This window comes from Rhamphochromis sp. 'chilingali' (assembly GCF_963969265.1).
Source record: "Rhamphochromis sp. 'chilingali' genome assembly, chromosome: 9".
NCBI lineage: Eukaryota > Metazoa > Chordata > Actinopteri > Cichliformes > Cichlidae > Rhamphochromis > Rhamphochromis sp. 'chilingali'.
This window is the reverse complement of record NC_137936.1, coordinates 32,965,994-32,979,092: the sequence shown is the minus strand read 5'-3', so window position 1 is coordinate 32,979,092 and position 13,099 is coordinate 32,965,994. Positions and strand designations below refer to the sequence as shown.

Here is a 13,099-nt window from a genome sequence, read left to right as displayed (position 1 = left end):
CAATCATCAAATATACACACTCTAAAAAATGATTCATGGGGTTAGTAAGTAAAGCTTAAAATTAATAGCTTTTTCTGCATAAAAAATTAAGTTTGTTGCATGTACACATTGTAATCAGTTGATAACTTAATTTAATGAGTTGGTCGAAATGAAAATAAAGAAAACAGTCTTAGCTCAGTAATATATCGATTTTGAACAGACATTTCTGTGTTAACTTAACATGAAAGTGTATTCAGTTAATACAACTTAAAAATCTCGTAAGCGTCCTTTAAAAGCTGAGTACAAGGCTGACTTGCCCGGACATGTTGTGCTCTCAGACCACTGATCGAAAGAAACGGAGGCAAAGAGAGAAAGCAGAGAAGCGGCATTTTGTACGGAACATTATCAAACGTTAAAGCTTTGTGGTGAGTACAATTTTTTGCCTTGTTTTATTCACAGCAGCTAATAACTCTAACTTTAACTCTATCAACACGCACTGCAAGAAATCCTTTTTACACAACACTAAACTCTTCCTCGGCGAGTGGTGGTGATAAGCTAGTAACGTTACACTTCTGGCTAACTTGTGAAGTAATTCGACCGTAACATTAGTCTTTGTTAAGTTTTGTTTTACGGTGGCAGCCAAATGGTGTTAATTGACACTGAGCTTCTGTAGCAGTAGTTTTAACTCTGCAAAGACAGGGTAATACATGTTTTTCTTCTTTCTACTTTGAAATCGTTGCAGCGTTGATGAAGGTTTGACCAGCAAAAGGCTGGGCCATTTTACATTCATGACTAAACAAATGTAGGTTACTGAGTATACATTCGGTTTAACATCGATGCATTTTGATGCTTAAGTCCTAGAGTTATTTTTATGTGAGATTGAAGTTTGTTAATTGAGCCCTAGCTGAAGAACAGCCTGTGTCAAAGTTCAGTCAAAAAACGCGGGCGAGGAAGCGAACGCCATGTTGTAGAAATGCCACAGGAAAGATCTTAAGTAACATTCATAAACTAGTTGTTTTAATGACATTACATTGAGTGTGCATTAGCACATAAAATATAATTTTGCTCTTTTGGGTGTTAACTGCAGATACATAAGCGCAGTTGTATCACTTAAGAAAAAATATCTTTGATTTGGAAACATAACATAACATTCTCCATTCGCAGGCAGGAAGTTGTCAATCAAGCACCAAAAATCAATGACCTGAAAGAAAGATGGCCTGCTCTTTTTGATGCAGTTCAGGTAAATATTTTTCCATAAGATAATTTGCAGTATGTATTCTTTTAAAGTAAATTGTATACATTAACATGTTGTGCCTATTTGTGCCGTTTTTTTTATACAGATAAACCAAGAATTCAGAAGGATCACCACTGTTAACCTGGAGACAACATTCATGGCAAAGCTGGACCAGTACTCTCAGAAAATAATGTCCTTGCTGTCCTCAAGAGGAGGGGCTGCAAAAATGCGCATTCGGCGCATCCAGAACATGCTGCTAGAGGTATGAATGAATGAAATGTAGTTTATTTCAAATAGGATAATCCACTTTTTTTTCCAATAGGTGATATTGAGTCTTAAAAGGTAGCTGTTTACAACTCAACTATGTCAAATTATTGTTTAGAGCTTGAGGCACAAATATCAATTAAAACTATAAATACTTAATAATAAAACAAATTATAGGTGATGTGGATCATGATTGGCAGAGTAATTTGCAAGATTTTGCAGTTTTTCTATTTGTTACCTGGATTTTTCAAGTTCATGAATTGATCATTTCAGAGAAATGGCTCTTTGAAATGATCAATTCATTATTTTGATTATCACTGGAAATCTATAATTGGTACAGTTCAGGCCATATAAAGTCAATCCTTTTTTTTTTTTTTTTTTGGATGTAATTATCAAAAACCCATCCTCCTCGAAGAGCAGTTCGACATTCTTTTTCTTATTCACAGGACGATTCTGTGGAGAGAAGGCGAGAGGTCGCTATCCGTGGCTTAGTGGTGTATCTCAGGGAAAAGGAGGAGGATCTCTTCAAAGAGCAGGTAAATCAGACATGACTATACTTTGTATTAGAGGTACGATCTAATCTATTATTAATTGATTTCTAAATTAATCGGCAACTATTTTGATAATTGATTGATCGGTTTAAGTAATTATTTTAGAAAAAGAAGTCCAAATTCTCTGGTTTCAGCTTCATAAATGTGAATCGTTTCTGGTTTCTTTACTCCTCTATGACAGCAAACTGAATATGTTTGACATTTGAGGTCATCATATTGGGCTCTGAGAAACATTGACATTTTTCACCATTTTCTGACATTTTCTGGACCAAACAACTAATCAGATAATCGTCAAAGGAGCTTGCAAAGAGAACCTTCACAGACATAATCAGATAATCGAGAAAATTGTTAGTTGCAGCCCTATTTTGTGTTACTCTCATGTATAAGTATGATTACTTAAAACATTTATATTGATTCTGATCTACCAGGATGGTGGCGGGGATATTACCAATGAAGTGATGAAGATTGTAACCAGAGGTGCCACAACGTCTGATCCAGCCAGCGCAAGGATCATACTTGAAGGAACAGAAGTCCTAGCAGACCTGGATGTACCCAGAGCCTGTGCCTTGCTAATGGGGCTGATATATGCACTCAACCTCAGCTACCCAAAAGAACTGAAAAACACTTTTGAAAAACACTTTTGAAGTGTTTCAAAAGATATTCCTCGAGCTGGATGATCTGAAAGCCAGTCCTAAGGTAATGTCACTAAAAAGTAAACTGTTGTACTAAAAAATGTGAAGAGTGAGGCTATCCTCAAATTAAACGGGAAATGTTCCACTGTTGTTTGCAATGTGTTGTGTTACATACTTTACAGTAGGCAGTAGGTGTAAAGTTGAGCGTTGAGCATTAAGTACACCTAGTTAAAAATAATGCACTTTAAAAGGATAGCTCGGGTCTTTTGAAGTGAGGCTGTATATGAGGTACATATGTATTGTGAGTGTATTACACACAGTAGATGGCAGTCAGTAAGCTCCACCTACGGAGAAGCAGACGGGGCCACCGGCACGCAAGATGAGCCTCCATCCTAATAAAACTGATGTCAGTTTAAATGTACATTATATCAAGAATATGTTTACTGCTTTATTTTGCTATCAGACAGCCTTTTCTGTGAGGAAAGAGAAGTTCTACTGCTTGTTGTTTCAATCGCTCTGGCCCACCAGCGTCCATGGACAAAAACAGCAATTTTACCTGACAGCACACAGGAGTTGCTGGTCTCCTGCTGCCTTGATCAGTAAGTGTAATTGTGTTATTTGGTGACTTTGGTGTTAGTTCGGGTTAGTTCAGATTTACCAAAGTCACACAAACAAACTGAGCCTATCGTGCGTGTTGGTGGCAGGAATGTGCTGACTGCTGTCTACTGTGTGTAATACACTCACAATGTACTTCATACTTAAAAAAACCTAAACTATCACTTTAACACAAACAAACTTGAATCAGAGCATGACTGTCAAAATGTTCAGTCTTTTTGAGACAGATTTACAGGGGTGTTTTATGTCATTTATTTTATGGAGGCAACAATTTTGTCTGCTATTGAAATGTCAATGAGTCTAGAATGGTGGACTGGTGTTCTAATAAACAGTTTGATCATAAAACTGGAATTTCAATGTGTAATTTATTGTATAATTGTAAGTTATAAGTTATTGTAAGTTACTAGTACTCAAAAAAATTAAGGTAACAATTTGCATGGATATTTCTGAGTAGAATAAAAGTAAAAAAATAAGTTTTAATAACTAAATGGAGTAATTTTTTAAACAATTAAAATTAAGTTGGTTCAACTTAATTAAGCTTGTAGAGGACAAAGCAAATCATGTTGTTTGTACGTAAGGAATAGAGTTTGCCTAACTAGAGAACTCTTGTGGCATTTACGCTATAGTGGCTAAGCTGAAGTAACTTAAAAAGATCCATGCAAATTGTTACCTTAATTTTTTTACGTTAAGCCAGCAGATCTTTTTTTAGAGTGCAGTTGAAACCACATATTTATGTACTGTTCAGATAAAAACACAAACACTTTTTTAATTGTAAGATCAAATTAGACTAAATGTTTATTTTTTTAGATTGATAAATATAAAAAACATATTTGTTAACTTTAAGAGTAAAGAGAGAAACTGTCTGTATTTCTTAATTGCAAATGGCACCAAATTGTATTCAAACTGAGCCACACTTATGGAGCTCCACAGTTCTTTTCCTGGTGTTTTGGTTGATATCTCTTGATTTTCCCATTTCAAAAAAACAGGCTCTGTGTTTTGCCTTATATGCATCCACAGCTGTGCCACCAATTTACTCACATGGACTCTACTAACCTATCAGAAGCTTCTTCAGCTCAGAATGGAATCGTCTGGAGTTTTCTTATTAATTAACAAACTTAGTGTATATGTGTAAATTTGATCAATTTGATCAAAGTGATAAAAAATAGACAGCTCTGTCTCTCTTTATTCTGACATTTAACTAATTCAAAATATATTTCAATATTTATCTAAAACAAAAGTTTAATCTAAATTGATGTTGTACAGTAAAAATGTTTTATGTTTTCTCCCTAAAGTGTATGTAAATATCTGGTTACAAATGTGAATATCCTGCTGTGTACTGAAATTCCTCTTGTTTTGCATAGAAATATACTGAACAACATACAAAGCATAATATATAAAATAACATTTACCTGAGTTTTTTCTTTGAAAGAAGCCTCTAATGTCCATTCTTATATTTCAGTACATAACTGAAACCGATTTAGTCGGGGAGGGTAAGAACTGAAAATATGAAATAAACACACGTAAGCTAAGACTCTCTAAAAAAAAATAGCATTTGTTCGGCTTTTCATTTCGCCATTTGTTGATTCACTTGAACAGCAAGTAACTATTGGTCAAGTGATCAGTTTGATATCAATCTTTCGTGATTCACCGTCATATTTACATTATTTGTACGGTACGAATGATTTGCTTTGGTACCTGGTCAAACTTAAGCTCTCCTTAGTATGGCTGGCTCCGTCTCTCCAACAGCGCACTGACGGGCAGCAGCTGCCCCGCCCCCTCGCTCAGTCGCTTAGTGCCTGAGCTTGGATCATACCAATATCAGGGGGGGATTCACGCACAGTCGTAAATTCCCACAGTGTGCACTATGTGCTTCGAATATTGTGTGTACTTTTTCTTTTATACAGTTGTCAGCCAGGCATCTAACTATGAAAAAAATTACACTCCAAAAGACCCCGGGCTTCTGACAAAACAACCCGGGCTTAAGCCCAGTAAGCCACCCCCACGCTCCGCCCCTGGTCTGGAGTTGCCCTTAGTGAGAATTGCTGAGGCTGCTCCACTGAGCAAATAAAATCAAAGACTCAGCGGTCCTGTTGCTCTATTTTCACCTGTATAGCAGGAGTGGGGCAGGCAAAGGTTTGCCCTGGTGCAGGTGTGCCCTTTAACACAGGTTCTGTTCATTATTTTTATGGACAGAATTAACTAGGCGTAGCCAAGCAGTGGAAGGCTTCCATGGGCTATTTCAGAATCTTGTCTTGACTTTTTTGCAGATGATGTGGTTCTGTTCATCAGACCACCGTCTCCAACTCGCACTGGAGTGGTTCGCAGCTGAGTGTGAGCAGGACTGAGAATGAGGACCTCCTGAGGGCCATGGTCCTCAGCCAAAAAAGGGTGGAGTGACTCTGTGAGGAGTTATTGCCCCAAGTGGAGGAGTTTAGGTATCTCGGGTCTTGTTCAAGAGTGAGGGGAGACGGGAGAAGGAGATCGATAGACGGATCTGTGCTGTGGCTGCAGTGATGTGGACGTTGTACCTGTCCATCACGAAGAGAGCTGAGCATAAAGGCGAAGCTTTCAATTTCTACATTCCTATATATATAAAATTTGAAAGTAATATTAATTTTTTCAAAAAAAAAAAAAACCCCAAAAAAACCAACAGAAATACTGAGAGTTTACTGAGGGTCAAACATTTACTCAAATGTTTAAATTAAAAAAAGAATTGGAAGCTTTCAACAGCCCATGCCCACTCATTTCTGCTTTGAAAATGATGCATCTGCCAGACCATCAGAGGAGGCACAGAGGAGGCCTCTCTTTTCTGAGATCCCTTGCTGCTTTGATGCCTCAATAGACCTGCGGCCAATAAGACACAAAGAGAGGTGGAGAGATTACTGATGCAATATATCTGAATTCATAGCTGGATGAGGCACTTCAAGACTGCAGAGATAAGTCAGACATTTGGACTGAGAAGAATTTTTACATATAAATTCAAGTATGTGGTTGTATCATATAATTATTCTTCATGTTTGTGGAGGTGGTGAGATTTTGCTTTTCGTTTAATTTGTTTAATTTTATCTCTTCCAAACAGTATTACAAAAACTCTTGGTCATTATGAAGACAAAAAAAGTTTGCATGCATAAAATTGGTTCTGTGATGTCACTGAGAAAATTTCCACACAATTTGGAAGGAATTTGAAATGTGTGAAAATTTGTTAATTCTAATTTGTATTTTTATTTGTCTTGTATGAACAAGGTTATGAAGAGAATTACTGAGATTTATTCATGAAGAGAATTATAAGGTCTGTGCTACACTGTATTGATTGACAATCTATATTCCGATATTAGGCTCAGATATGTCAGGTTTCATTTGCTGAGAATTTATTCTGCTAAGTAACTGTCCATTTTACTTGAATATAAAACCAACCTGAGAATGAGATAAACGAGACGAGTGAAAAAGAGCTGAGAAGTGCAGAGGATGTCTGAGCGTTACTGTAGATAATCTTGGGGATATGACTGTGGCTGCGCTTTTAGCCAATGTACCCTCTGCTTCAACCTTGCCCGAAGCTAGTGTAGAGTTAGGGCAGCATGCCTGAGGCCTGGCCATGTCTGAGTGATTAGATAGAGCAGGAGAGGCCAAGCAGTAGGAGCCTCAGCCAAGCTTATGCTGCACTGACCACTCTGAGACCAACATCACATCGGTGAGCACAGCAGGAGGCTGTCATTGCTTTTATTCATTCACAACACCTCCAAAGAAAGTAAATACCACAAGTAACCACATTGAGTCGTGTAAACATTTTCCCTATCGATTAATTTTCCAAAACATTTATGCCCATTTTGCGGAACATGTCATGTGTCCACCGTGAGCGATGACAGCACAGCTGGCAGGGGGGACACTGTTATATATTTCATGCTGCGTAAATGTGCCTTTTTCTCTATCATGCTTTATGGTAATGAGATTCACTGAAGTGTCAAATGCTGCTCTGGGCATTTTCCATCTCAGAGTTCAGGTTAGAAGGCACCAAGGCTTTGACAGTTGCAGATGTAGCCGTGTCATGTCTGACATGACAGTCAGGTTTGAAAACATTGCAGCAAAACACTTTCTCCACGCAAATAGGATGTCCTTTAAAGACCCCAATGCAACATAAATGAAAACGGTTTCTCATTTTAAATGTACCCCTGAATCCATTAAATCCATGTTATCTATCCATCCATTAAATCAACCCCTCAGGTGCTGAAATGCATTTGGGGGAAAAAGTGAAAATCTGGGAAACATCAACAGCGATGTGTGTTTTGGTTGCAAGTCCTGTTTACTTTTCGGAAAGCTGACTATCAAGCTGAGAGGAATGTTTTTTAATGGGATTCACACCACACCAAATCAGCAGTCACAAACCTCAGAGTTTGTCCACAGTGGACGCTCAGGGGAGTGATGATAGCAGGAATGAGGCCATACACGCCAGCATTCCTCTCTTCTTGATTTGGTAGTTGCAGTTCCAATCTTTGAAGGTAACCAAATGACAAATTTTGCTGGGTGGATCTAAAGCCACCATGTGCTAATTCAGATGTCTGCAAAGTCTGCATCTCATCTCCTGCACATAAAAATAGACACGATTTACCTTTTGTCTTTGCATTTTAACTCAGATGATTCATAAATCCAGGTAACCTGCACAGATAGAAACATGTACAGAATCTGTCGTGTACATTACCATGACAATTTTGAAAAATAAATGGTTTTATTCCCTGCAATTTTTAATTGACAAGTTGTAATGACAATGTTTTTTCTTTGAATTCCAGCCAAAGTACCTCCACACTCTGATGCCTGCAGCAAAAGCACCATCTGTACCACATTTCATGTTTTGTCATTTTCATTTTAGAAGAATGCTTTCCTGATGAGCAGGTTTTTATTATCTGCCTTAATGAGTCAAAGGTTTTGTCCCATAGCTTTGTTGACATGTTTCTAACAAGCTGTTCGCTTTGTTTTGTAGTGAAACATAAATTATAATAACTCTGACGCCTTCTGTGAGTCTGATTGATGGCTTTGTGACTGCTTTACGTAGTCTATTTATGAAGTGGTGTTCTTTTCTTATCAGGTAAATTAGCAATATAGCTTCCCAAGCCTCTTCTATCCCAGGTCTTTTATTTTGCAAATGCTTCTTTTCAGATTATGTTTCGCTAAGCTACATTCTTTTTAATCCCCTTGCCTTGCTCCCTGGCAGATGTTTGCTTTGGTTGGCTTGAACAGTAGTAATTTATTTATTGTGGAAGCCATAATAGCACTGAGCTGGTAAACAACAACTGCCTCCTGAAATATAAACAGGGCTTGATATAGGTTCTAAAGGCTGATCAGTTGTCAGGCTCTGGCTGGAATATGCCATATTAACTGTAATGTATGTGTTGCCGTATATGTTTGCCATTGCATGCGACTGTCCCCTCTCAACCCCCATGGGAACCATAGCATGGACAGTGCTCTTTTTACTTCACAGATGGAGTTTGCAATTGGCTACCTCTGGTGAATAATCTTCTCATTACTTATCATGATGAACCGTGGCATGCAAATATCAATAAGGGACTGGTGGAGCAATCCAATTAAGGCCTAAAACCACGAGTCTCATTAGTGCTGAGTCTCTGATAATGCAAATGACACCCTACAAGTAATCAACCTTGAATATAAATGGCCTTTGCAAATCCACCACTACAGGTGATTCTGCCTACCTGGGGGTGATTAAAGACTCAAACACTGCTCTGTTTGAAATTTTAGAATAGAAATGAGCATTTTACAGCACAGGCCAGAGAATAGTGCCATGTAAGGGAAGATTCCCCTGGTATATGCACATATAGCCTAGTGATATATTATCATTTTGAACCACAGCACAAGAAAACACTACAACTTAATATATGATGCAAAGTTATTATTAAAGTTGTTGTTATTTTAGGATGACTGATGATGTGTTTAATATCACACAGAATGCATGTAAGATATGTTATTATTTATACCAAACCTGGGAAGGTGGCTGGCATTGTTTTCTTGTCTTTCTTTTGGGACATGAATAGATGTTATTAACATGACAGTTAAACAAGATATCTTTGAAAAATTGTACATCAAAATTAAATCAAAATTAAGGCAGAAGAATAAGAAGAAGTAAAAAGATCAGTAAGTCATTGGAGTGGTGACTCATCCAATGATACATTCCTGTCCCGTTTTGTTTTTACTTTTTAAAAATACCATACATTTTTTTATGGTATAACTGGAGCACATGGTTTAAATGACTGAGATCACACAACTTGAGGTGAAGCTTAACAGGGATAGGTTTTAAACATCTCTTCAGTCTTTATTGGTTTTAAAATGGTTAATGAAGGTTTTTTTATGGCGAGGTAATTCTATGGAGAGAAGATGGGTCAGCACAAGTAGCCTCTAACCAGAGAAGCATGGAGACATGATGCAACAAAAATGCAACCAGACAGAAAAATCCCTGGGAGATATTAAAGTCTGCCTTGTGCTCCCAATGGCCAATTCACACCAGCTGCGGCAGCCTATTGAACTTCAGGCACATAGACAGACATGACCATTTGTTTCGGCATTGTTAACAGTTAATTGGTTCATACATTCACAATAAAGTATTGGTTGTAATGAAAAACATTTAAACTTTCTTCCAGTCATGCACTTTTAAAGTACTTGCATTCTGTTTGTCTAATTCACACTTGATTCTGTACACATTATATAGATGTGTTATAAGCTTTTATTTGACTCTTAGTAGATTTTGTTATCTTTTAGTCTAATGGTATCTACTGATGAATATATGAATGGGGATATTTTTCAAAATACTGAAAATGTATGCGTTAATGCCTCTTAGATGAAAATATCTGAATTTATCAAATCACATAACCCACTTCTTTATGGAGAATGTTTTGCATCATTTCCAAGCTCCCCTAGCAGGGAGAGGCTCATTCAGCTCTGCTATGACAAAGAATAGTAAAAGGAATAATCTCTGCCTGCTACAGTTACAGTTATTTTTAGGAGAATATTGCAAGACTCGAGAAACGTAGTGAAAAGTGAGTTTAACAAAGTCAGGCTTTCTTTCCACTAATTTGCTTAATAAAACCTAAAATTCAGGGATAATGACTCTTACAATTCTTATTTTGAACTTTCTTATTACCCAGGCTTTATGCTTCCGGGTACGCATTCAGCACACGTTACCATGATAATTAATTACTAATCAAGCCAGCAAAACTTCAACTTTAGTCTCATTATCCCTCCGAAACCCATTTTGCTTTGTAGTTCATTCTTCAAGTCTTCACTCGTGTATTTTATTCAAGAGTTTGTATGTGTTTACCCCTTCTTAATATTAAGGTTCTTTCTGCTTTTTCCCCTCAAGCCAGCCTGACTGACCTTTTAGCATTTACAGACATAAATAACAGCCTGATAGGAGAAGCTAGAGCAAAGGTCCTAGGGTCATCGACACAGGGATGTAATGTGCATGACCTCAAGGAACCTGACCAAATAAGGAGAGGCCGTCTCTAAAAGTATTAGTACTTTGATTTATCATATCATCCTTTTTTTCCAGAATAATTTGTTCATAATCTTACTGATTATCCTATACATTGTGTCAATTATATACACACATTATAGACATTCAGTATGTAGTTATTATTACCATGTATTATAATATTATAATTTCAGAATGTTCACCAGCTTTTCAACAGTTTGAACCTGTGTCATTCTCGACTTTAAAGGAAATAATTAATAACCTGAGAAGCTCAAATTCTTTGCATGACATTATTCCCTCTCGTATCATTAAGGATGCTTTGAATACAATTTGGTCCTGTATCTTACTTTTAATGAACTTTTAATGAAAGTTATCTGGCTGTGTTCTGACTGTCTTGCCTTTAAACATGCAGTCATGCAACCTGTTATTAAGAAAAGCAGCCTTGATCATTCTCGCAAATTACAGGCCAATTTCTAAACTTATATCGCTGATAAACGGCATCAGTGATAAATTCCAGTCTGGATTTAAACTGCGTCACAGTACCGAAACTGCCCTACTAAGAGTTTTCAATGACCTCCTTCTAATCGCTGACTCTGCGGTCTTAGTTCTATTAGATCTGATTTCTACGGTGGCCCCTAGAGACAAAGCACGTACAAACTCCAAAACACTTGCAGACTCCAAAACACATGCAAATTCCAAAACACATGCAAACTCCGAAACACTTGCAAACTAAAAAACACTTGCAAACTCAAAAACACTTGCAAACTCAAAAACACTTGCAAACTCCAAAACACGTACAAACTCCAAAACACATGCAAATTCCAAAACACAACGGAAGTGCTCCAGGACGCTAGGGGCAGTGTTGAGCTTTTGTTACCTAGTAACTGTGTGTGTGTTTTTTAGTTTGCAAGTGTTTTGGAGTTTGCATGTGTTTTGGAATTTGCATGTGTTTTGGAGTTTGCAAGTGTTTTGGAGTTTGTACGTGCTTTGTCTCTAGGGGCCACCATAGATTTCAGCCTTTGATACGGTTGACCATGAGTTTTTTCTGGCAATGTTAGAACATGTAGTTGGCCTTAAAGGAAATGTTCTTTCATGGTTTGCATCATATTTTTCGGAGAGGTCGTTCTCTGTCACGATGGGAAAACATTCCTCTTTTTCTACCCCTTTTCGCTGTGGTGTGCCTCAGGGCTCCGTGCTGGGTCCTGTGTTGTTCTCCCTGTACATGTTGCCCTTGGGCTCCATTTCTGGAAAAACACGATGTCTCTTTTAATTTTATGCTGATGATATTCAAATCTACCTCCACTTGACTGGGGATGTTTCATCTTCACCACATCCTCTGTTTGATTGTTTGAGGGATGTCAAAGACTGGTTATCATGTAACTCTCTTACTCTAAATGAGAAGAATATGGAAACTATTGTTTTTGATAAAAATATGCCTCTGGGACAACTAACTGGTACACCTGGGCCTGTTGCTATTCACCTCACTGATGCTGCTAGGAATTTTGGAGTTTTTATGGATAGTTCCTTCAAACTGGATAAACAGGTGTCCACTGTGGTAAAAACTACCTTCCATCAACTACGCCAAATTTCTAAGGCTAAACCTTATATACCATGCAAAGATCTAGAGAAACTTATTCATGTATTTATCACTTCAAGACTAAATTATTGTAACTCTCTTTAATTGGGCCTCCAATCTTCCCTCTTTCAGCGATTGCAGTTGGTCCAAAATGCCACAGCGTGTCTCTTAACCGGCACTAGAAGATATGATTCCATCACCCATGTTCTAGCCAACTTACATTGGCTTCCTATCAAATATTGAATGGATTTTAAAATCATATTTTTTACATATAAAATCCTAAATGATATGGCACCTGATTACTTAGGGCTATACAGACGGAGGAGATCAGCTAAGAGAGCACTAAGATCATCGGGTCAACTGCTCTTAGTGCCTTAGGTCTCAGCTGAAGAACAGAGGAGACCGTGCCTTTGCCATTACGGCACCCAAATTATGGAATAATCTTCCTCTTCACATTTGCGCATCAGATTCTATTCAATCGTTTAAATCAGGTCTAAAAATGTTCTTGTTTAACCTGGCATTCGAGGCTAATTAGTGTGATTTTCATCTGGCTCTGTATTTATATTTATATTACGTAATTATTTTACATCTGTAATTTATATTTTTATTGTGATTTGATCTGTATCATGGTTTTACTGGAAAGCACTTTGGTGTGCTTTGGTCTTTAAATGAATCTTTACAAATAAGTTTGATATGAGACGATATGTCACTGTCACTGCACAATGCATGTTGAGCATATATCATAGTTGTCATGAATCGCTGTGTGGCAGGCAAGCA

The 13,099-nt window shown here is 37.5% G+C and overlaps 1 protein-coding gene across 1 annotated transcript; it reads left to right on the top strand.

The window, feature by feature from the left end:
* Nucleotides 1–124: 124 nt before the first annotated feature.
* Nucleotides 125–3,594, top strand: LOC308403160 (uncharacterized protein). Its single transcript, XM_080892424.1, has 5 exons — nucleotides 125–404; nucleotides 1,144–1,219; nucleotides 1,320–1,475; nucleotides 1,924–2,013; nucleotides 2,457–3,594. Exons 3-5 carry the CDS (start codon nucleotides 1,371–1,373, stop codon nucleotides 2,670–2,672), a joined length of 411 nt encoding a protein of 136 aa, XP_080748550.1. The 5' UTR covers nucleotides 125–404; nucleotides 1,144–1,219; nucleotides 1,320–1,370; the 3' UTR covers nucleotides 2,673–3,594.
* Nucleotides 3,595–13,099: the final 9,505 nt, after the last annotated feature.